Source organism: Vitis riparia, chromosome 13, assembly GCF_004353265.1.
Source record: "Vitis riparia cultivar Riparia Gloire de Montpellier isolate 1030 chromosome 13, EGFV_Vit.rip_1.0, whole genome shotgun sequence".
NCBI classification, from domain to species: domain Eukaryota; kingdom Viridiplantae; phylum Streptophyta; class Magnoliopsida; order Vitales; family Vitaceae; genus Vitis; species Vitis riparia.
In genome coordinates this window covers 25,446,810-25,473,031 of record NC_048443.1, presented here as the reverse complement: position 1 = coordinate 25,473,031, position 26,222 = coordinate 25,446,810, and the positions used below count along the sequence as shown (strand labels likewise).

General features: G+C 30.9%; 1 protein-coding gene across 2 annotated transcripts in view; it reads left to right on the top strand.

The window, feature by feature from the left end:
* LOC117928130 (cucumisin-like) overlaps positions 1-18,872 on the top strand; it is a 30,922-nt gene extending 12,050 nt beyond the window's left edge. Inside the window, exons 1-10 of one of the 2 annotated variants that reach the window (XM_034847994.1) lie at positions 12,971-13,091; positions 13,327-13,415; positions 13,497-13,588; positions 16,120-16,363; positions 16,450-16,963; positions 17,096-17,196; positions 17,308-17,526; positions 17,634-17,745; positions 17,971-18,184; positions 18,266-18,872. In XM_034847994.1, coding sequence (XP_034703885.1) covers positions 12,987-13,091; positions 13,327-13,415; positions 13,497-13,588; positions 16,120-16,363; positions 16,450-16,963; positions 17,096-17,196; positions 17,308-17,526; positions 17,634-17,745; positions 17,971-18,184; positions 18,266-18,792 — 2,217 coding nt within the window. In that variant the 5' untranslated portion in view covers positions 12,971-12,986 and the 3' untranslated portion in view covers positions 18,793-18,872. Of the gene's footprint in view, positions 1-12,970; positions 13,092-13,326; positions 13,416-13,496; positions 13,589-16,119; positions 16,364-16,449; positions 16,964-17,095; positions 17,197-17,307; positions 17,527-17,633; positions 17,746-17,970; positions 18,185-18,265 lie in introns of those variants that run through there. The other variant, XM_034847993.1, reaches the window with a different exon arrangement.
* Positions 18,873-26,222: the final 7,350 nt, after the last annotated feature.

Here is a 26,222-nt window from a genome sequence, read left to right as displayed (position 1 = left end):
TAAATTTCATTATCATTAAAAAATTTGGTACATCCTTAAGAAATTTTGGTACTCCTAATCCTTGGGCTATTAAGACTCCATTCCCAAGGTCCATTTGTTCCTTTAGGGATCCTCGGGAAGCGAGAAAACAATGTACATCAAGTAAGGACCTCATTGTTGTGTTTGCCCTCATATAAAATTCCAATGCAAAGGAATTGTGATATATATATAAAATTGAAAATAAATGGTGTGACATCAATAGGGTGGAAATAAAAGAGAAAATTATAAGCTTATAACATTAACGAAATTTGGAATTAATTTTTGAAATAAAATGGGTGTCATTAATTATTTGACTAGTTTTTTGTACATGATTTGAAAGGTTGTTTCTCAATGTAACACATTGCTTATTGACAAGATGTGTGAATATTAGTTGTGGATTAACCTAGACCTAGCTTGAGGTTAATAGTTGTGTTATAAAATTTTCAAAAAAATGACTCACAAATGTAACCTTTCTCTATTTTATCTTTTTCTATTTTTTCTAATAAATATACAAGCCACATTACAAATCATGTAACCTTAGAATCTCCTACATAGTTTAATCAATGTAAGTCATAAGCAGAAAAAAAATCAATACTCCCAATATAGGAAGTAATAAGTTATTTATAAATACGATTCTTAAGCTATAACTAAATAAAAAATAAAAATTAAAGAACAACAAAGAGAAAAAAGCAGATAAATATAACGTGGAAAATATTTGAGGAGATAAAAAACCATGGTGTAGACCCCAAAATTTGTCCAATTTTTTTTTTTTACATTGATTTTGAGCCCAATTTTATCCTTAAATTTTAAACTCGAATACATTTGATTTTTTTCGCCCACTCATACCCTTTAAATCTTAATTTTTGTTATTTTGTTTTATTTCTATTTTATAAATTATATTATATTATATTTTTATTTTACTTTTCTTTTTTATTTTCCCTCATTTTCCTTTCCCATCCTACTCACTCTACCTATCCCGATACTCCCACATCCAAGACACTCTACCTCTCTTTCTTCTATTTTTCCTTTTCCCCCTTTTTTTTTTTGGGGGGGCTTCCCTTTTTCTTCCTCTCCCACGCACCACACTCCACTACCATGCGCCCCATTCCTTTATCCATTTTCTCCTATTTTCATCATTTCATTTCTTCATATTTTTTTTTTCCTTTTCTTTTATTTTCCATGAAACCCATCTCCATACTATGGCCTAGACAATCATGGCCAATGATGCCACCTCCAACAGTTGACGACCATCCCCTGTTTCCCTCATCTTTCACCTCATCACTTTCCATTTTCTTTCTCATTCTCATTCATTTTCATTTTATTTCATTTTTTATTATTTTGTTTTATTTTCCTATTTCAACACACTGTCAATTTTTCTCTCCTATCTATGCATGGTCTCCAAAAAAATGTGTACGTTTATTTTATGATTTTATTTTATTTTATTTTTCCTTTGATTTCAATGGTAATTGTTTGTGAGATTTGGATTGGTGAATTAATATGGACTTTGGACTCATTTTTTGTTGGTGAAATTTGTTAGATTAGTTGATAATTTATATAGGCTCTCATTTGAATTATTTAATTTGGGCATGAGATAATATTGTGGTATATTTTTGTTACATTTAGGGTTTACATATTAAATTGAGTTGATTTTGATTGTGGTATATTAAATTGAACTTGAATTTTGGGATATTGAATCTTAGGCCTAGTGAAATTTATTTTAATTTATCATATTTTCGGCTTATTAGATTGTGCTTGTGTTTTGGTTATTAATTCAAAAAATTTGAACTAGGGCTTATGGCATGTGGTTAATTTCAATTGGGTTATATTTGTTAATTTTGGTTCATTTTAATTTATTGGACTAATTTGAAGTTTGAACTTGGGCTTGCACATTTGTTTTGAACTTTGTACATTTCTTCATATTTACATTTTAGTCATTTTTATTTTGCATGTGCTCATTCTACTATTGGGATTTTGTTGGTTGAGCATGGGTTCATGATACACAAAGAATGAAATTTCATGGAGGAAAAAGAGGCATATGAAGACATTGAACTTGCTATAGGCTTGTTGGGGTACACGTTTTATTTCTCACTTCTATTGGTTTTATTTTTATTGGTTCCTATAAATATTTGTTTGTATACATTTACTTGTTGTGTACAGAATTGAATATCGAACAAAACAAAAATTTTGTTTAAATAAGAGGAACAAACAGTAAATATGTTTTAATAAAAATAGTAATTCAGAAAATATTCTTCTTAATAAAAGAGTTTTTTTTTTTATTAAAAATAATTCAAAAAAATGTTTTTAAGAAAATCTGGAAAATTGTTTTTAATTAAAATTCAAAATAATTTGTTTTTAGTAATAATTGTTAGAAAATTTATTTGTTTAATAAAAATTGTCCCAAAAGTTTTTTTTTTAAAATAAGATTGTCCAAAAAATGTTTTTTTTTTTTAAAAAAAAAAATCATTTTTCCTTAATTAAAATGGAATTAAAAGCGATTTTGGTCTTAAAGTTTTTTTTTTTAAATAAGAATAGGATGATAGTCATTATTGCAAATCAAAGTTGGAAAATTTTATTTTATGATAAAATTGAATTGAAAATATTTTCATAAATAAAGTTTATAAAAAATTAATTCCATTGTAAATAAAAATCAAATTGAGATACCTTTGTAAATAAAGTTGTAAAAATTCATTCATTTTTTTTTAATAAAAGCAAATAAAAATAATTTTTGTTGCAAAATTGAAATTTTGTAATAAATTCTTTTAACAGTAGTAAGTGAAAATAACTTTTTTGAAAATTGAACACAAATAAAATTGATCCAAATAATTAATTGAAAATAAATTGAAACTTTTTTTTTTTTTGTAAATAAATAAATTGAAATAATTAATTTGAAATTGTTTTTAATAAACTCCTTTGAAATTCCCTGAAAATTATTTTTTTGAAATATTTTTTTAATCAAATCAATAAATCATTTTGCATAATTCTCTTATCATTTATTTTATACATTCTTGTAATTAGATTTTACCATCATCTTTGTGTATATTGATTTGTTTCCTTAATCTTGATATTCATGATTAATTAATTAATCATGACAACTCCCTCAATTCTTTTAGTAGAGACCATATGTAAACGAGTTTAAAGGGGTGCTATGACCAAGGAGGAAAATGTCGCGAAATATCGACGATATATCGTCGATATATAGCGTATTGGAGGCAATTGACATGACATTTCGTGGAAATAAGTTGGAGGGCCGATTTTTCGCAAAAAATCTCCAAAAAATCGGCGATATATCACTGATATATCGGCGATTAGTGATAAATCGAAGATTAGCGATAAATCAACGATTTTAAGGAAAAATCGCCTAGGACGCCAATTCATCGTCGATTTTTTGGCGATTTTTTTTTTTTGCGAAAAATCGGCCCTCTCTCCAACGTGATCTAACGGCCCAGATCACGCCCGTGTTGATCCGACGGCCAGATTTGAATTTCAACGGAAATAAAGAGATCCAACGGCCAGATTGATCCCGTTTTGTGATCCAACGGTCAAAATTAAATTTCAACGGTAACTTAAGGTTCCAATGGCTATTTTGGCCCAAATTTTGCCTATAAATTGCCCATTTTGCATCAATTTCATCCATTTTTGCTTTGATTCATTTGTTCTCTTATTACTCCAATTTTTTCTAAGGTTGCTCAATTATTCAATCATTTTAAGGTATGTTTGTTTTAAATTGTAATTAATTTTGTTTGCAATGGTAATTAATTCATGTATTTTTAATTAATTAGTATGTTTGCAAGGATGATTTAATGTTATTTTTACATTCAATTGCAATTAATTTGTATATTTTTATTGAATTAATTTAGGTTAATTTGATTATTTAATTATAAATTGATATATTTATTTTAGATGATTATTTGTGATTTAGATTCACATTTAGAATTACATTAAACTAGTTAACTTAGCTAAATTATTTAATTAATTTAATTAACATGGTAAATTATGTAATTAATTTAATTAACATGAACTAGTATATTTTGAATATGAAATATGTTCATTTTTATGATTATTGGGATTTATTTTCATATTCAATTATGATTAATTTTTGTATTTAGCAAATTTATCATATAATACATTTAGATTCAAAAAATTAACTTAGTTAAATTATTTAATCAGTTTCATTAACATGAACTACTATATATGGAATATCAAATATGTTCAATTTTTTATATTATATCGATTTAGTTTCATATTCAATTATGATTAATTTCAATATTTAGTAAATTTATCATAGAATTACATTTAGATTTAAAAAATTAACTTAGCTAAATTATTTAATTAGTTTAATTAACATGAACTACTATATATGGAATATCAAATATGCTCAATTTTTTTTATTATTGCGATTTATTTTTATATTCAATTATGATTAATTTCTATATTTAGTAAATTTATCATAGAATAGAATTACATTTACATTTAAAACATTAACTTAGCTAAATTATTTAATTAGTTTAATTAACATGAACTACTATATATGGAATATTAAATATGCTCAATTTTTTTTATTATTGCGATTTATTTTCATATTCAATTATGATTAATTTCTATATTTAGTAAATTACATTTAGAATAAAAAAATTAACTTAGCTAAATTATTTAATTAGTTTAATTAACATAGATTTAAATTTAAGTGTATTTTTCTTGCAATAGATTTAGCATGGCTAGTGAAGGTGGTTCTGCCATGCCAGGGCGAGATCTGGTTTGGAAGTATTGTTCACCAATTAAGGCTAATCGAAATGGAACAATTTGTAATTTTTGTGGGTTGGTAATGAAAAGTGGAGGCATCACGCGATTCAAGTCTCATTTAATGCATAAGGACCCGCATAACAACACCAAAAAGTGTCCAAGAGTGCCACCCGAAGTGAAAGAAGAGATACGATTGCCGGTGCATGACAAAAAAAAAAAAAAGCAAAAGCAAAGAAAAATGTTGATATTGAAGACATTCGTAGTCAATTACGTGACACAGTGGGGACTCATCATACACATTTGGTAAACGAAGATGATGAAGATGTGTATATGTATCCGACATATATGCACCCAAATGAGCGGGATGCATATCGATCTGCAGTTCGTGCCTCGAAAGCATCTAATCGGGAACGTGAACGACATGAGAATATTGTAGGAAGCAAACGCAAACTGGGAGAGTCTTCTACTGGTACACCATCGACGATGCGAAAATAACAGAGTATGCGACATTTGCATCATTCACCCCCTATTGCCCATTCGCTTTACAAGTCTTCTGCAGTAAGACAAAAAAATATCAAAGATATATTCAAGGGTGGTGCAATTAAAGAAACGATGGGACGCTTAATCAGCAAATTTTTCATTTATGAGAGTGTCGTACCCGCAAAAGCAAAGTCTCATCACTTCAGGAATATGATTATTGGTGCACAACAAGCAAGTAATTACTAATTTATCAAATGTTATATTGTGTTATACTTTTAGTAAGTATAGTATTTTGTGACATGTTTTACATATGAAGTGCAGGAATGGGAATCGAACCTCTATCTCCATATGAAATAAAGAACACGTACTTGGAAATGGAGTACAAAGAAATGGAAGCTTATGTGAACCAACAAAGAGAAAAATGGAAGACATATGGGTGCACAATAATGTCAGATGGATGGATAGGGCCCACAAAATTAAGTATTATTAATTTCATGGTTTATTCTAAAGGGACCACGATGTTCCTTAAGTCAGTCGATGCATCGAACTATATCAAAGACCACAAGTATAGATACGAGCTTTTGAAGACTATTAAGAATTTTTATGAAAGCCTTTCATTTGCTTATCTTCAATGGAAGTTTTATTTTCCCATAATGTATCCTAATTTTTGGCCTAATTCTTCTTCTGATGATCGATTCAACCGACGAAAATCTCTCTTTTGCCGATCTCTATCCCGATGAGTCGAAACCAAAGCTCTGATTTTCTGTTGAGTAATAGTTCGAGTAAGTCTTGAATGGGCTCCTCGAAAGCTTGATGTAAATAAACGAATTTTTGTTCTACGTCTACGAGCTATATATCCTCGTCTAGTTCTGGTCATTGAATAAATGAAACTTTGATGAATAACTAATTGATTTCCTTTCTTTCAGTTATCCTTGTACCCTTTCCTGGTCTATTAATAACAAAGCGGATTCTTCCAATGTATAAAATAAAAATTCCAATGGCTTTTGCTACTATAACCTTCCCGACCACGATTTTTTTTTCTTTTTTCTATGCATTTCACCTCGAAATAAGAAATAGTATTGATACTCAAAGAAGTCGGTAAAGAAAATGTGATCCAAATTGTCACAGATAATGGGTCAACGTTCATGAAAGCAGGGAAACAATTGATGAAGAAGTATAACTTAATTTAGACTCCGTGTATGGCACACTGCATCGACTTAATCTTTGAAGACATCGGTAAAAGACCTAGTGTTATCGAGGTGATAAACAATGCTCGCAAGATAACTAACTTCATTTACAATCATGGTTGGTTACTAGCACAAATGAGAAAGTATTGTGGTGGAGACATTGTTCGACCAGGAGGTACAAGGTTTGATACCAATTATATTGCTCTAGACAGTCTTCTAAAAAAAATGGCTGATTTGAAAAAATTGTTTATGAGTGATGAATGGGCACAACACAAACTCAGTTGAACAAAACTTGGATGAGAATTGGAGCAATTATTGTTTGACCATACGTATTGGGACAGATTGACAAATATAGTTTCATTATATGAGCCATTATACGTGGTGCTTCGACTTGTGGATTCTGAAGTTGTTCCCATAATGCCATTTGTGTACGAGCTTATGCACGTGATGAAAGAGAACCTTATTCGTCAAGGAGCTGGAGATTGGATGTTCAAAATAATACAAGATCGTTGGGAGAAAACACTTAAACATCCACTTCATACAGCAGGCACTTAAGTACTATATATCTTTATAAGTTTTTACTTTGTATTTAAGTTTCTTTAAAAAAAAATACTAACTCTATTAAATTTTATTGTAGCATACTTCTTGAATCCAAGATTTCAATATAGGCGTGGAGTTGGTAGTGATCCGGAACTACTTCAAGATGTCCATGATGTTTTTGCAAAATTAGACCCAACTACTGAATCGCTTGGTCAATTTGGAAATGAGGTGAATAAAAAATTGTTATTTTTGTCAATAAAACAATAATTTCATTCATCAATTTATTTGAACGTTTACTAACAAATATGATATTAACAAATTAAATGTTGAATACATAGCTTGCACTTTTTCGAGATGCAAAAAGAGGATTCGGTGATCGAGCGACAATTGCGGCAAGGTCAACCATGATGCCCGATGAGTCTTTATAGGAAAAAATTGATTATCATTATTGTAAATTCACCACATAAGTATTTATATGATTATCAAATTCGTTGGAGCTGAATGGTGGTTTATGTATGGGAATCAAACACCTACATTGAAAAAGTTAGCCATCAAAGTTCTCTCACAAACTGCGTCATCTTCTGCATGTGAGAGAAATTGGAACACATTTGCTCTCATCCACACAAAGCAACGAAATCATTTGGCTTACCCTTGATTGGAGCAATTAGTTTTTTGTTACTATAATATGAGGCTAAAGTTACGCGATATGGAGGCAGAAAATGATCGAGTTGCTGAAAAAGATTACCTTGATCTTCTTGACATTTCAGCCGAGGTGGGTGAAGAAGAAGATAATCAGTTGTTCCAATGGGTTAGGCCTATACACTTGGATGACGAAGTTGGAAATCCTGATCCACGAATTGCTGCTCATGCTCGAGAATTTGGAGTTAATGTTGAACGTGTGTTGTCCGAAGAAGTTCACTCTGAAAGTTTTAGCAAAGATACTGATGATTCACTTCAGGCGGCATTGAATTCCCACCAAGAGATTGACTCCATAAGTGCTGGCCATAGTAGTAGACTTAGTGCTGCAGGTACTTCTACTTCTGGTTACGATGGTTCAAGAGGTGGAACTGATGATGGAGGTGATAATGGGGGAGGAGATATTGATGAACGTCGACATAGTCAATATCCAATCAACCAATTTACTTGTGAAAATGTTTTCACACATTGCACATAGGATGAAGACCATGGCTCTAGAAGAGTTGGTCCAGGTATATGAGCTATTGGGAAGCCTTATAGAGGAAGAGAACGAATGATGGAACCATATAACGAGGAGTTACTTTCAGGGAGTTTTGAATCTATGAGTATAGGGACTCAATTTAGTGACTCCTTGAATGAGGCTAACGTCTACCCTCCTCATGTAATGAGTTATGGTCAACCTTCAAGTTCAACAGATGAAAAGTATGGTATGTTGCGTTATTCCCCTTCCAGAAAAATGCCATACCAAGTTCCATTTCATATGGAAGGAAGATTTATCATTAACACATGGGTGAACTTTGAGTATCCTATCCATGTAGAGGCAGTGGGCAGGACTCAAGAGATATATGCATGGCATGTTAGAATTTTGACCAATATTATCGAGGCTCATTGAGTTGGTACCAATATTGTCTCGAACAACAAGTCGGGGTTCCTTTATCTATCAATCCTATTGAACCACATCAATCCTCATTTTGGTATTAAAGGGATATTACATTGTAATGTGTACAAATTATTGATATTTAATGAAATGAAGTATTTTGTGACTTTATAATGAGAACAATTACAAAATTAACATTTCTTATAGATCAACATGATATAATTACATCTAATATCGCAAATTATATCATATGTATATCAAAATTTTCAATAAAACAACTTTAAAATGTCTATTATACTTCTAATTATATTATTATGAGGTTTTCCTAGCATTTCCATGAGTTTTTAACAATTTTAAGCCTACTGATATTTTTTTCTAGAATATCCTCCGATATAGCTGTAAAATCGAAGTACCGATATATCCGTGATTACTGATATTTTCATCATTGGCTACGACTCACCACCATACCTTACCGATATATAACTTGACCTTCAAATTTAGATTCGATTTTTGCAGATATGTCTTTTTCAAATAAGAAGTCACATAGGGTTTTATTTCTTATTTTGTTTTCCTTTAGAAAAAAAACTAAAATAGGTGGCAACTCCAAGTCTTTTTTGAAAAAAAAAAAATCAAAATTTCACAAATAAAAAGCGAGTCTCGCCTTTCAAGTGGGGATGCACATGAAAAATGCGGGTCCACACATAGATCAATTTTAATCACAATATCTACTATAAAGAAAATATCAAGTTCAAGGTTTTACCTAACATAAGACTTCCAATACTCTCTAAGGCCATTTGTCTAGCATCTTAGGGATCTTAGTTTTCCCTCATCTCCTTGTGGAACTATTTTGGAACCACTTCAAACATGATTTTAGTCCCTTTTTGATATCCATAGAAAAAAAACATTTGATCAAAATGAGAGCATGGACAAAAACAATATTGAATCAATCCATTTTAAGTGAAAATTTCTCACTTTTGACTTAAAACCAGTGATGACAATGGGATGAGTTTTTTTTTTTTTTTAATATTTAGCTTGTATTAACCCCTAACAAGATGAGTTTGAAATTAAAATAAATAGATTAGGAGTAGATTTGAGATTTAAAAAAAAAAAAAAAAAAAAAAAACTTGGGGTAAGTTTAGGTATTGCCTTCTCCAATAGTTTAATTTAAAATTTTATTTTCACATTTTAATATCTAAAATGAAAAACTTGCTGTTCAAAAAATTATAATATTTATTTATAAAATATATTTATTTTTAATGTAATTAATTTTTTTTTAAATATAAAAATAAAAAAATTATCAAGACAAGCGTGATGCAGTGTTGTTTGAATGGACAATAATTCAAGTTCTAAAGTCATTGGGATGGGTTCCATAAAGGTGAGGATGTTTGATGGTGTTATGAGAATATTGAGTAATGTTAAGCATGTTTTTAAGTTTAATTTCTTTGGGGGCTTTGGACAATTTGGGTTATGATTTTTATACAAAGAACAATATTATGAAGATCAATAAAGGTGCTTTGATGGCTATGAAAAGGAAAAAGGTGCAAAATTTATACACTTTGATTGGAAAGACGATTTTAGATAGAGCTATGAAGGTGGAGCCACACCATGAAGAGTAAGAAGTGGTTAAAGTAGAAAAGTGCAACAAGATGATCGAGACTTCATTTTCGTCTAAGAGTACTCATTGGCATAAGGATGAGAGTAATTGTAAAAGGAATGAATACTACAACCTGATCTACACCCATGATGCAACAATCTCTAATTGTTCTAATAAATACTTCTCAGTCTTATCGAAGGGATGTAGCTCTTCAAACTATCCAAAATTCAACACTTTGAATCATTTTTGAAAGATTGAGAATGGTAGGGCAAGTTAGGTTGAATCTCTCTCAATGTGTTCCATAAAAATAAATAAATAAATAAATAATACACATTTAGGTAAGGGATATATAGAAAAAAAACTAGTGGAATTGGAATTAATTTAGAAATTGTATTTTACTAAAAACAATTTAAAAACTTAAGAACTTTAATAAGATTTGGAAATATTTCATATTTTAAATTAAAAAAGATTTGAAAAAAAAATCCATTTAAAAATCTTAATTTAAAATTTCTTTTCAGATTATTTTTATTATTTGAAAATATATATTTTTTAACTTCTTAATTTAAAATTCCTTCCAAATAATTAAAACATTTTAACTCAATTATGTCAACCTTGAATCTTCAATAGAGAGTAAGTCACTATTTAAAAAGTTTCATAAATTAGAAAATAATTGAAACAAAATTATCAACATACAACGTGGACTCATTGTTTTCACAAATTCTGATTTGATATATGATCCCAATTAGGTTAATTCTGTTGACATTTTGTGTGGACAAGGTTGTCCTACTTAGGCTCTCTAGCTTGATACCAAGTGAAACATTACGTCTTGATTGATTGAAGTACATACATGGGCTAAAATAGGTAGTACATATAGATTATCCTCCCATTTTCTTTTATATATATAAATTTTATCTAGTTGTTAATTATTTGAGAAAAATGTCCAATGTAACATAGAAAAATCACCTACAGAGTTTTTGAGAAAGTCTATAAATGTAATAAAAAAATTACGAGGTTGAATGATTGTAAATAAATCTACTAAATATAAAAGAAATGTATACAAAATTACTTCATCTAGTTGAGCTTAAACCTTAAGATCTTATGCAAATTAGAACATTACGTCATCTAGTTGTGCTTAAACCTTAAGATGTTATGCAAATTAGAACCTAGACAGACCTTCAAGTCTTTGATATAGCATCTTGTACTCCCATAGTAGACACCTCAATACAGTGCCAAGGAAGATAAAATTGACTCAGTGTTTACTGGAGATAAAATTGTCAATAAAATATGTCCTTGTATACCAAAAACCTCATTTAAAGAGATAATAGATATAATTGGTACAGACGATATAAGATGTGCCATAGAAGATACCATGAAAAGGTGAGATAATATGAACTTGCTTAATAATATTTTTAAAAATTGTTTTAAAAAATAGTTCTCAATCATTTTTTAAAGTAAAATTTTGTTTGAAATTAAAAACTAGTTTTTTTTTTTCGACTTATTCTTTATGAAAGGTACTATATATCTATGTATATAATGTAAAATTTTTTTAAATAGTCTATGAGAGACTTTTAAGTAATATTAAATATGGTAGATACTTCATATTTTTCTGATGTAAAACATCAAAATAAAATAAAAAAATAAAATAATTTCCATTCCCATAATTATTTTTATTTTTTGAGACACCAAAATATTACCCTAATATCCTTGAATGTAACATGTTAGAAATTTGGGGTGCCAATTTTTCAGAAAAAATATGGACTCACCCAATTTTGGCTCAAATGGAATGGATGGAACCAAATTAAACCTAATACTAAATCATATCGGTTTAAGTCATCAGTGGAGCCAATAAGCAGATATTTAAGAATCCTGCTTTCATGGAACCAATCAGCATTTATTGGGGGGTTGTAACCAGCTTTCGGGCAGCTGGCAACCTTATTGCTCTCTCTGTCAGACAAGTAGGTCATGTATCAAATGCCTTTAAGGAGAAGGCAGTGACAATTCTTAGGGTATGCTTGGTTGTGGGAATTTGAAGGACAATCAGGGGAAAAAAAAAAGAAAAAAGAAGATAGAGTTAATATTGATATGATACTTCAAATTTATTAAATATTTATATCTAAAATATAAATAATATTTATTTATTTTTTCATATTTTTTTTTATAATGAAATCAAAATAAAAATATTATTTTAATTATCATTAATTTATTTTTAATATTTCTGAAAAACCAAACGTAACTCAAAAAGTCTTTGCTTGTTTCAATTACACAATTGGATTAGACCACACCGATCCCAATCCCAACCCCTTCATTTGTCATTGGTCCCCATGCCAACCCCCTTCATTTATGGAAACGGATGGATCAAACTCTACGTTTATGAATGAAAAGTCTCTCCCGTGGAAATTTTTTTTTGTGTAAAAAGGATATTTTTATTTAATATATAAAATAATAAATTTTTAAAAAATTATTTAATTTGAAACTTTGGGATATTAAAGAACTTTTTCTTTTGAAAATATTTTTTAAGGGTATTTAAAGAGCATTAAAAAAAAGTTTAGGGTATATTGAACTTTGTATTTGATCGTGAAATATGTATAGTAAAATTTAAGACATTGGATTATTAAAAGTGTTCATGATGATATAAATAATGGAATGAAGTACGGATGAATAAAATTAAAGTAAAAAATATATAAAATAATGAGAGAAAACTTGGTACAAACATGGTATAACTTGATTAATTGCGCTTTTTAACACTTATCGATCGAGTATTACAGCGGGGCCTAAGATGATTAAAAGAAGAGGATTGAAAGCCTCAAGTACGGATACATGTCCAAGCACAAGAATGTGCATAGCTTACCATCTAATGGCAAGAAAAAACTCTTTTCTCTGGGTTCTCCTTCTCAGTCTCATCTGCACTCTGGTCTGCACCCACAGTACTGCAGCAGCTTCGGAGGATGATGGTCGAAAGGCAATAAACACCCATCTCTCTTTTGTTTTTTCTTAATGGTCTGGTCATTCCATGAAGCATGGGCCATGGCCTACTAATTTACATGCATGCATGGCAGAAAAATTATGATTAATCTTGTGTTGAAAATCATGCTTCAAGTAGTGATGATTTGTTGTGCTTGATCAGGTCTGCTTTACTTAGACTTGTTGATGGTGGCTAATAAATTGGACGTTCACCAAACATATTGTGGATGCAGGAGTATATTGTGTACATGGGTGCCAAGCCTGCCGGAGATTTCTCAGCATATGCTACTCACACCAACATGCTGCAACAAGCCTTTGGCAGGTTTATTATCTCTCTCTCTCTCTCATATTTCTCAGTACATATATGGCACCTAATTTTTCCCATGGAATGCCTTTTCCGCAGTAAGGCATCAACTTCTCTGGTCCACAGTTACAAAAGGAGTTTCAATGGATTTGTAGCGAAACTAACAGAGGAGGAAATGCAGCAAATGAAAGGTGGGTGGAATTCATCCTTCTGCAATTAATTGAATATTTTGGAACCATTGAAATTAAAAAAAGAGGGAACAGAAAAAGAGAGAAAAGAAAATTTAGAATTTCTTATTATAAATTTTCTTGAAAATAAGCACATCAAATTTAAATAGGTGTGATAAAAAAAATAAAGACTAATTTACACTTATTTCTAAAAAGAAATAAAATAATTTTAATTTAGTAATTAAAAAAAAGATATAATAACTAAATAAATATATATAGTAACTAAATATATAATTTTAATATGATAAGTAATATATTAATAACTTCTAACATCTCCACAAACTCATAATGTGATTATAAGAAGTATCGAGAATTTGTTAACCAAAAATTGAAAACACGGAAGTAGATGTAACAAGCGAATCTATAATTTGGTCGGAAGAATAAACAAAAGGCAAAGTGAGAGTCTTATGCTGATGATGATGACGAGTGATGCGATAATCAATTTTAATATGCGTGGTCCTTTCATGAAAAACAGAATTATGAGCAATATGAATAACACTCTTGTTGAAAAAATCGCATTTTTTTATGCCTTCTCAAAAAAAGCCATTTTTTTTTTATTTTATATTTATCATGTTTTTTGATTTTTTTAATTATTCATTTTTAATTTATCTTTATTTTAAATTTATATTATCATTTTATTTTATTTTATCCTTTTATTTTTCACTACTTTTCATATTTATCTCATTAATCCTATTTTAAAATTAATTATTTTACCCATAAAATTCTATAATATAAAAAAATTAATGAAGTTGTAATATTTTATAAATTAAAATTAATTTGATAAGATAAATTATTAATAATTTTAATTATTTAAATAAATTAATGTTAATAGAAAAAGTTGTCACATATTTGTAATAAAATTTTAGAAAGTAAATCTCAAATAAAATATTTTATATAAATCAATTTAATTTTTTATTTAAAATGTAATAAAACATGTTTTAATTAAAGTATTTTTAAAATTTTAAAATAAATGAATATAAAAATATTAAAGGAATTTAAGCTAATTTTTTTATATAAAAAATTAATAAATATTATCTTTAATCATACTTATGTCAATTACACTTACAAAATAACTTTAGTATGTGTATTCTTATTTATTTTATCATTTTTTTTTAAGTTTTCTAAGCATTTTCATGAATTTTGAACAATTTCTATTCGATTGATATTTTTGTCAAAATATCCACCAATATTTCTCCTATATATCCGTAAAATCCAAGTACTGATATATTAGTATTTATCGATTTATCAAATATTTGTCTTATACAAAGTAGAAAGTTCCTTAGTCATAACTTGGAAAATGCTAAAAAGAACGTGAGGGAGAATGATCCACATTCTACGTTATGAGATTTAGTAGGAATAAAAAAGTTATATGCTCTAGGAAGAAAATATGACTAGAAAGGAACGGCATATGCTTAAAGAAGTAGTAGAAAACATAAAATTAAAACTATCAAGGAAAGAAAGAAGAAGTAGTAGAAGATATAAAACTAAAACCATAGAAGAATTTGGATTCATATCCAACAAATAAAAACAAACAAAATTTAGATTCATATCTAACAAACAAATAGAAGAAATACAAAATGAGATTGCATCTACAATCTCTCCAAATGTTCCTAGATCTTCTTAGTAGTTTCATATTTTGTCAACTGTATGTTTATTGAATTATCAATGGAGTTTTTGATTCAAGTGATAATTTTTGAATTGTTTACTTCCCAAACATTTAACCATGTTGCATATTTTTCATTCTTTTCATTCATAGGTTTGTGTAGAGTGTCAATAATATAACCCCACATTTTTTTGCCCTTCAGAAAATTTCTTCATCACATAACTTCAATATGAATTTTTTTTTTCCATCCAATCTCACACTAATAGATTGAGGGAAGTCATCTCATTCACCATCCGTGACAAATAAACAACAAATTAATAACCATCAAACAAAAGAAAACAAATATGAATAGAAGAAAATGAATACAAAAATACCATGATCAAATAAGAAAAGAACAAGCACCAATTACCATATCCTATGATAAAAAACAATAAATAAATAAAAAACAAAAACAAATGAATTTTATGATCAAATAGATATAAAAGTAGTGTATGAAATTAAATTATTTTTTATGAGATCATAAATCAAAAGTTTCATTAAAGATCAATTTTGCTCTGATACCATGTATTTTGAAATCCAAAAAAGATTTAAATAGAAAAAGAAATTAAGAAAAGAAAATATATGATCTTTTTATTATGAATTTTTTTGAAAATATGTATAACACCATTAGAATTTAAATAAATCTAATAAAATGGAATAAAGACTAATTTACCTTTACTTCTAAAAAGAAAGAGTTTTAAATAATTTTAATATAGTAACTAAATAAATAAGAAATATAGTAAATAAATATATAATCCTAATATAGTAAGGAAATATATTAATAGCGCCTAACAGAAGTAAGTTGTGCATGTTATATATGGCTAACAAATAAACTGTAACTTTGGAATTTCAGGAATGGATAGGGTAATCTCGATTTTCCCTAACGAAAAGAAACAGCTCCACACAACAAGGTCGTGGGATTTCGTGGGGTTTCCCCAGCAAGTTAAAAGAACAAGTGTTGAAAGCGACATTATCATAGGAGTGTTTGACAGTGGAATATGGCCAGAGTCAGATAGCTTCGATGATGAAGGATTTGCTCCACCGCCTAGCAAATGGATGGGGACTTGCCAAGGCTTGTCCAATTTCACTTGCAACAAGTAAGTCTAAATTAATGAAGTTAAAAAGCTCTAAAAGTTGAAAGACTATATATCCTTAACAAAAGTTTCAATTAATGTTATTGCAGTAAAATTATTGGAGCCAAGTACTATCGGAGCAGTGGACAATTTGGGCAAGAAGATTTGCAATCCCCAAGAGATTCAGACGGCCACGGGACACACACTGCATCCACTGCAGCTGGGGGCCTAGTTAGCATGGCAAGCCTGTTGGGCTTTGGCTTAGGGACTGCTCGGGGTGGGGTTCCATCAGCTCGTATAGCTGTGTATAAGATATGTTGGTCTGATGGCTGTGCTGATGCTGATATCCTTGCAGCCTTTGACGATGCAATTGCTGATGGGGTTGACATAATCTCTCTTTCAGTTGGGGGTTCCACTCCCAAGAATTATTTTGCAGATTCAATTGCAATTGGAGCTTTCCATGCAATGAAAAATGGGATACTAACATCAACTTCTGCTGGTAACGATGGACCTGTTCTTGCTTCCATCACAAATTTCTCGCCTTGGTCTCTTTCCGTGGCTGCTAGCACCATAGACCGGGATTTCTTCACCAAGGTGCAACTAGGCGACAGTAACGTTTTTGAGGTGAGTAAGCTTCATGGCAGTTCATTTGCTTACACTTCGAACTAATAACCATCACATACAATTTTTTCATTAATTAAAGTTCCAACTATGTTGATCTGATTTTTGGAGGTTATATCATTGCCCTTTGTGTAGGGAGTTTCAATAAACACATTTGAGCTCAATGACATGTATCCTTTGATTTATGGTGGAGATGCCCCGAATACTGCAGCAGGTTTTAGTGGGAACAGATCTAGGTACTTATTAAAGATCAAAGAAATAGAATTAATGGAAAATGAAAATTGTTAGATATCATGATTTTTGAAGAGTGTATTTTAGATTACTAGACGTTGACTATTGAAATGCAGGTTTTGCTTTCCAAGCACATTGAACCCAAATTTAGTTAAAGGTAAAATTGTCCTTTGTGATATGAAGACCAATGGGGCTGGCGCATTCTTGGCGGGTGCTGTTGGGGCTCTGATGGCAGATACACTCCCCAAAGATTCCAGCCGCAGTTTTCCCTTGCCTGCATCTCACCTCAGCGCACGAGATGGAAGCAGTATTGCCAACTACATCAACTCAACAAGGTATCAATTAACACATCTTTCTTACTTTTATTTGGAGGTGAATGTTAATTATATAAGTGATATGCTTTATGATTTGTACGGCACTCGGTCTTATTACATTAAAACAGTAACCCAACTGCATCAATATTCAAGAGTACTGAGGTTAGTGACGCAATGGCCCCATACGTAGTCTCCTTCTCATCAAGGGGTCCAAACCCAGCTTCATTCGACCTTCTCAAGGTAACTTACGCTTTTATTCTCCATTTTCTTCTCATTTATTCTGCAGCCTTTTCATCTCTGATCCTACTTCTATAATTTTTATTTGCGAAAGCATAAGTGTTTTTCTTAATCTATGTTGCGAACAATAATACATATTTCATGTGAAAACACCTCTGTTTCCTTGGTTCATAAACACTTGCTAGAGGTTTGACATTCATCGTGACTTTGTCATCTTGCTGCATGTAGCCTGACATAGCAGCCCCAGGAGTCCGCATTCTAGCTGCCTGGCCACCAATTGCTCCAGTTTCTGGAGTAAAAGGTGATAATCGAGAAGTGCTATACAATATAATTTCCGGGACGTCAATGTCCTGCCCACATGCTTCCGGGGCAGCTGCCTACATCAAGTCATTTAACCCCACCTGGTCTCCTGCTGCCATTAAGTCTGCTCTTATGACTACTGGTAATGTCTAATTTGGTTCCTAGCCTTTAAAATTATGAAAGGGTTGATAATAATGGATCTCTATCCTTTGTGTGTTTGTAGCTACTCCCATGAGTGCTAAAAATAATCCGGAAGCCGAATTTGCATATGGTGCGGGCAATATAGATCCTGTAAAGGCTATAGATCCTGGTCTGGTATATGACGCCGATGAGATTGACTATGTAAAATTTTTGTGTGGGCAAGGTTATAGTACTCGGGCCCTACGGCTTGTCACCGGGGATAATAGTGTCTGTTCTGCAGCTACAAATGGAACCGTCAGGAATCTAAATTACCCTTCCTTTGCTCTTTCCAGCCTCACCAAGGAATCCATCACTGGCGTGTTCAATAGGACTGTCACAAACGTTGGATCATCGGTGTCCACGTATAAAGCAACTGTTATAGGTGCTCCAGAGGGACTCGAAATCCAAGTTGAACCAAGCATTTTATCATTCACATCCCTCATGCAGAAGCTGTCCTTTGTGTTGAAGGTTGAAGGAAAGGTAGGCGAAAACATAGTCTCTGCTTCTTTGGTGTGGGATGATGGTGTACATCAAGTGAGGACCCCCATTGTTGTATTAGCCCTCACCTAAAATTCCAGAATCCTGGTGTTCTTGTGGTACTATCTATAAAATTGAAATAAATGATGCGGCAAGCACAACATTTTACCTAATTTAAGATCTTCCGTCTTATTCAGCTGTTTTCCCAGTATCTTAGGAATTTTAGCTTTGCACTATCTTTATAGGGGACTTTTTAAAAATCTCTCCAATTGTGACCTTGGGCTTTTCTTAATATCCACACACAAGAAGGCATTCTTCAAATTGAAAAATTGTAGTTTTTTCATTCATACTTTCATTCGTTCATGTACAGAGTATATATAGAGGGTAATCACCATTCTAAGAATGGGAAAGAATGATACAAGGAAATAATGATATAAGGAAATAACAACTAATATCCTAATATCTCAACTTTCCTAATATCTCAATATTCCTAATATCTTAATATTCCTAGTATCTCAATATTCCTAATATCTCAATATTCATAATATCTCAACTTTCCTAATATCTAAACATTCCTAATATCTCAACACTAAATGATATAAGGAAATAATGATATAAGGAAAGCATTCCTAATATCTCAACACTCTCCCTCAAGTTGGTGCATAGATGTCACACATGCCCAACTTGTCTAAAAATTTTGAGAACACTTGACTTGAGACAGCTTTGGTAAGGATATCGGCCAATTGATCTTCTGATCGAATCTTAGGCAATTCCACAATCTTATCATCCAACTTTTCCTTAATGAAGAATCTATCCACCTCGACATGCTTTGTACGATCATGTTGTACTGGATTATGAGCAATATCACATGCGGCTTTATTGTCACAAAACAATCGGATTGGTTGCCTAGATAGGTAACCTAAATCCTGTAAGAGGAGTCTTAGCCATAATGTCTCACAAAGTCCTAGAGCCATACCTCTAAATTCCGCTTCTGCACTTGAACGAGCGACGACATTCTGTTTCTTACTTTTCCATGTCACAAGATTACCACCTACAAAGGTAAAGTAACCAGATGTAGATCGCCTATCATCCACTGCACCAGCCCAATCAGCATCAGTATATACTTCTATACTCTAATGATCAACATTTTTTGCGAATAAAATTCCCTTCCCAGGAGCATTCTTCAAATACCTCAAAATACGCATGATTGCATTCATATGTTGTTCTCCAGGATTATGCATGTATTGACTCACTACACTCAATGCATAAGCAAGATCTGGTCTTGTATGAGCTAAGTACATTAATCTCCCCACAAGTCTTTGGTATCTTCCCTTATCGGTTGATACTTGATTAGGCTCAACACACAATTTCAGACCTTCTTCTATTGGTGTATTAATAGGTTGACATCCCGACATTCCAGTCTCCTGTAAAAGATCTAAGGCATACTTTCTTTGAGACAGAAAAATTCCTTCACTTGATCGAGAAACTTCAATCCCAAGAAAGTATTTCAGAGGACCTAGATCTTTCATTTCGAATTCTCTAGATAGATAATTTTGTAGAGCTTTTCTTTCTTCAGGATCATTTCCTGTAACTACCATGTCATCCACATATACGATGAGTGCTGTAATCTTACCATGTTTCTTTTTTAGGAACAAAGTGTGATCTGAATTACTTTGACGATAGCCAAAAGCTCTCATTGACTTTGTGAACCTTCCAAACCATGCTCTCGGGGATTGCTTCAACCCATACAATGACTTCTTCAATTTGCACACCTTCTGACATTGCTTTTCTGACACCATGCGTCCTGGTGGAAGATCCATATATACTTCTTCAGATAACTCGCCATGCAAAAAGACATTTTTCACGTCAAATTTTTGTAATGGCCAATCTAGGTTTGCAGCTAAAGACAGTAATACTCGAATTGTGTTGATCTTAGCTACAGGTGCAAATGTCTCTGTGTAGTCAATTCCATAAGTTTGAATGTACCCTTTTGCTACCAGTCTTGCTTTAAATCGTTCAATACTACCATCTGCCTTGTACTTCACAGTATAGATCCAACGACACCCAACTGGCTTCTTTCCTGGTGGACATTCTACGAGTTCCCATGTTTCATTCTTCTGCAATGATTTCATCTCTTCATTCATGGCTGCTTTCCACCTTGGATCAGCTAAGGCTTCCTGCACACTGTTAGGAATAACTACAGTAGATAATTGATTTACAAATGACTTATTTGATTCAGACAAACGATGGGTAGACACATAGTTGCTCATGGGATATTTGACTTTAGTAGACAATTCAGGTTCATATATGGGTTTAGGAATACCTCTATTATGACGATGTGGTAACCGTTTCATGAATGGATCAGGCTCCAAATTAAGAACACCCTCAACAGACGACGATTGGTTTGGTATTTCAATGAAGACATCTTCGGACCCAAATTGTTGATCACTCATATCCAACTCACCCACTTCCTGGTTCACTAGTTCAGATTGTCCAGATTCATCTTCCTCAGAAATATGATAATCATAATCGAGAGTCTGAATTTCCTTATGGTACTCCCCCTGAAGTTCAGACTCGGATGAAAAATACATTGAATCTTCATGAAACACCACATCCATTGTAATATACATATGTCGAGTTGGAGGATGGTAACATCGATATCCCTTTTTGTGCAATGCATATCCAACAAACACACATTGCAATGCATGGGAAGTTAACTTGGTGCGTTGGTGCTTGTGTAGATGCACAAATGCCACGCAACCAAAAACACGAGGAGGTAGATTTGGGACGGTTGGGGCAACTACGACATTAGTAAGAGCTTGGAGAGGTGTTTGAAAGTTAATTGAGCTAGAAGGTACCCGATTGATCAAGTATGCGGCAGATGTGATTGCTTTTCCCCAATAAGATATTGGTGTTTTTGCTGCTATCAAGGAAGCACGAACAACCTCTAACAAGTGTCGATTTTTTCGTTCAGCGACTCCATTTTGCTGGGGTGTATTGGAACAAGTAGTCTGATGAATGATGCCATGTCCTTCCAAATACTTTTGAAGATCAGAACTTTGATATTCTCCACCATTATCACTACGCAAAACCCGAACCTTTGCATTGTATTGAGTTTCAATCATTTTATGAAAATTTTGAAACAACAAGTTCACTTCATCTTTGGTCTTCATCAAGCATAACCATGTCATTCTGGTACAATCATCAATAAAAGTAACAAACCAACGTGAGCCACTCAAAGTTGGGACTTTGGATGGGCCCCAAACATCAGAATGTATAACCATAAAAGGAAACGAACTTTTATTCAAAATTAACGGAAACAAAGCACGATGACTTTTAGCCAATTCACAAATATCACAACGGAAACCAGAAATATCACTCTTTGCAAACAAACTAGGAAACAATTTTTTTAAATAACCAAAGGAAGCATGTCCTAGACGTCGATGCCACAACCAAATTTCAGACTTTTTCTTCTCCCCCTCAGATCCATCTGCCATCAAGGCTTGTTGCAACTTATTTGAATCCTTTGACTGCAAGTCCAAGTAATAGAGTTTTCCCCGTTTAATACCACAACCAATCGTCTGTCTTGTTTGGATGTCCTTAATCACACAAAATTCAGGCCAAAAAATGACAATACAAGATAAGGCTGTAGTGATTTGAGAAACTAACAAAAGATTGTAATCTAAAGATGGAACAACTAAAACAGAATCCAAATTCAAAGTATCAGTAAGAGTTAAGGATCCTTCCCCAATAACTGGGGTTGTGTTACCATTGGCTGTGGAAACAATTTTTTGTGAGGAAGGTCTAAGGAGTGAAACCTGTCTAGAATCAAAAGTCATATGATCTGTAGCACCAGAATCAATTATCCATGTACTATTAATAACAGGTGTAAAAGTATTTAAAAACTTACCACCATGATCAGTAGCGGCTACCAATGCAGAGGCTTTCTCAGCAACATTAGCCTCTGTTTTTATTTCGGCAACAATTGCAGTCGAGGTTTTCTTGGAATCCTTCTTCCGTTGATCACGATTATTATAATTAATAACAAAGTGTTGATAGCCTAAACATGATCTAAAGGTCCATGGTTCAAACCCTCGGTTCCTTATTGTTTTCCTAGTCATACCAAGAGTCGTTGCTTTGAAATTGTGGGATATCCAGACTGGTGGGACCAGTCTTATTGCAGTGAGTGCATTTGAAGGTTGACTTATCAATATTAGGGCTTGTCTTAGGATGGTTGATCGCTGTCGGACTACCATAGCGACAAAATATCCAGGATTTCAGTTCCATGGCTCTGATACCATCTTCAAATTGATAAATTGTAGTTTTTTCATTCATACTTTCATTCGTTCATGTACAGAGTATATATAGAGGGTAATCACCATTCTAAGAATGAGAAAGAATGATACAAGGAAATAATGATATAAGGAAATAACAACTAATATCCTAATATCTCAACTTTCATAATATCTCAATATTCCTAATATCTTAATATTCCTAGTATCTCAATATTCCTAATATCTCAATATTCATAATATCTCAACTTTCCTAATATCTAAATATTCCTAATATCTCAACACTAAATGATATAAGGAAAGCATTCCTAATATCTCAACAGGCATTTGAGTTTTAGATAAGGAGAATGAGAGCATGGACGGACACAATATCGGATCAACCCATTTAAGTTTCTCACTTGAAAGAGATTCTTGGATTCAAAACTCTCAAACTCTCCGCCATGACTCCCTCACACGGAAAATGGGTGTAAACAGTATGGATTCATGTTTAGTCCAATGGCTCATATTAACATTAAAATGGAAAAAAAAAAAAAAAGTGAAAGAAATGTCATCTTTAGATAACAATTGATCAATCACTTTTGAGCCTAATCGAACACAACTTGAACCAATTGGTTTAAAGTTTGACACGCCTAAGATTTCAATGAATTGAAATTTCTAACACCTGAAAACACTCACAAGAACGATTTTTACCATCTTTCAATTAATAATATAATCGAGTATATTATCATAATTGCTAGACTGGGAAAACTAATAAAATACCAATAAATGTCATAAAAAACGTAATATTTGATGAATTTATTTTTATTAATTAGTTATTATATATTATTATTTTGTTTTTAAGATATCCGTAATTAATTAAAATTAATAAATAAAATAGATGAAATAGTGAAAAAAATTGAAATTAAAAAGATTTTGATAAAAGCAACATATTAAAAAAAAAAAAAGTGAAGGTATTATGGAGGAGGAATTTTTATTTTTAATATGAATCCATTTTTGGCTCAATTGGAAACCATGGAAACAAATTAAACCAATACTATGTTATAATAAATTCCCATCGTGCCAAATTAGAACAATTTACTCGAATTCGAGCGGTAGAGATGAATTACCTGTAGCAGTGACCCAAATATATAAATTATAAATTTAAAACTTATTTTATTTTTTTATACAAAGATTAAATAATTTTAAAATATATATGTTTTTATTTCATCTTAATTGTATTTAATTTATTATTATTTTTTATAGGCTATATTTGGTTCTCGAATAATTGAAAAAAAAATTATAAGAGGAAGTAAATAAAGAATAAAAGTTAAACTCAATGAAAATTAGAATTAAAATCAATAAATTATTTTATATGTTTTTTTAAATTTTATTTTATTTATTTATTTTTATTATATTAAAATTAAATAATTTTAATTGATTTTTTTTTTTCATCATCAAACCAAATATGAAAAAATTATCTTTTTAAATATTTTTTTTCTTTAATACGAACCAAATATAATGTTAATGAAATTAAACGTGATTTCTTTTTCAATATTCTTGGACAATTAAGTATAATGTAAAGAGATTTTTGCTTTCATGCACAATTTGAAGCTAGTCGTCTCCTTTTACCCCATGATTGGCATTGGACTCCACTTGAGTACCCCACCATTCCTGCACCCTATCCATATCGTGACCACTTTCGGAGAAATCGACAGGCTAAGCTCCACTTTTTAAAAAGAAAGGGCATTTCATGGAAAAAGATATTTTATTTAATATATAAAAGAATTATTTTATACCTAACACATACCTTTGGATGCTAAAGAAATTTTATGTTGGAAACATGTTTTAGTGGTAATCAAAGACGCCAAAAATGCACGATTTATAAGAAAATATAAAATTTATTTAAATAATTGGAGTGAGAAAAAAAAACGAAAAAAATTAAAAATATTTGAGAAAAAAAGTTGGTAATAATACCCTAAAAAGAAATTGAAGAGAATTAATAATGAAATGAAGTTCTAAAGATGAAGTTTAATATAACGATAGATGCTTTGACAAACATTCTCTCGCTTTGTATAATCTTTGAGCTTTATCCATGACTTTAACCAAACTCTTTCTTAAAAGAAGCTATAATAATAATAATAAAATATTAAATTATCAGAAGAAATGTAAAGTAAATATTGATGAACATATTTTTTAATAAAAAAACACAGCCTTTGGTATTATCGAGGACATATTCTTGCCGACACATGGGATGATTGGTGATTTCTTTTATTGAATAGTGCACTGATCTTTATTCCTTTATCTTTTTAAATATAAAGATTAATACCTTATTTTAAAAGGTTGTGTGGATTAATATGTAATTTCAGCATATAAAAAATTTAAATGTTTAATAAAATTAAGAAAAAATTAATATACAAGATTAAGTATAATTTTTTAAAGAAAAAATATATTTATATTTTATATTATATAAATAAAAAATTAAAAATTTTAACAAAACAAAATATTACAACTACATGGAATCGTAATCAATTGTGGTGGGCTGACACAACCTTCTCACCCTCCTTTTCTCTGACACGTGAGTCACGGGCCTAACAACTTAAATGAGAAGATATTACATAAAGCACATCTCTTAATTTTATGTTTGATATCCAAAAAATTTTAAAAAGTAAAAAAAAAAAATTTAAGCTTATGTTTTCAACTCATTTTATTTTATTTTTATTTATATAAAAGTTAAATAATTTTAAAATATATAAGTTTATAATTCATCATAATCATATTTAATTTTTTATTTTTTTTATAAAGAAATTAAAGATGAATTTTTTTTTTTCTATATCTGGGAGACACAAAAATGCACCATTCATGGAAAAAATATAAAATATATTTTTTTAAAATTATTGGGTGATAGTTGATTTTTCTATATCCAGTTTGTGATATAGGAAAGAAAAAAAAAAGTAGAAACTCAAATAAAATAAGTGGAGTGAGAAAAAAAAAAGTTGAATGCCCGAAAATGAAATTGAAGAGCATTTCTAATGTAATGATTGACGCTTTGGTACTTTCTCACTTTGTATAATCTTTGCGCTTTATCCATTACTTTAACAAAATTCTTTCTTAAAAGAAGTTATAATAATAATAATAATAATAATAATAAAGATTGAATTATTGAAAGAGATGTAAAGTAGATGTTGATGTGCATATCTTTCAATAAGAAAAACAGCCTTCGGTATTATGGGGGATGACTGGTGAGTCATTTTG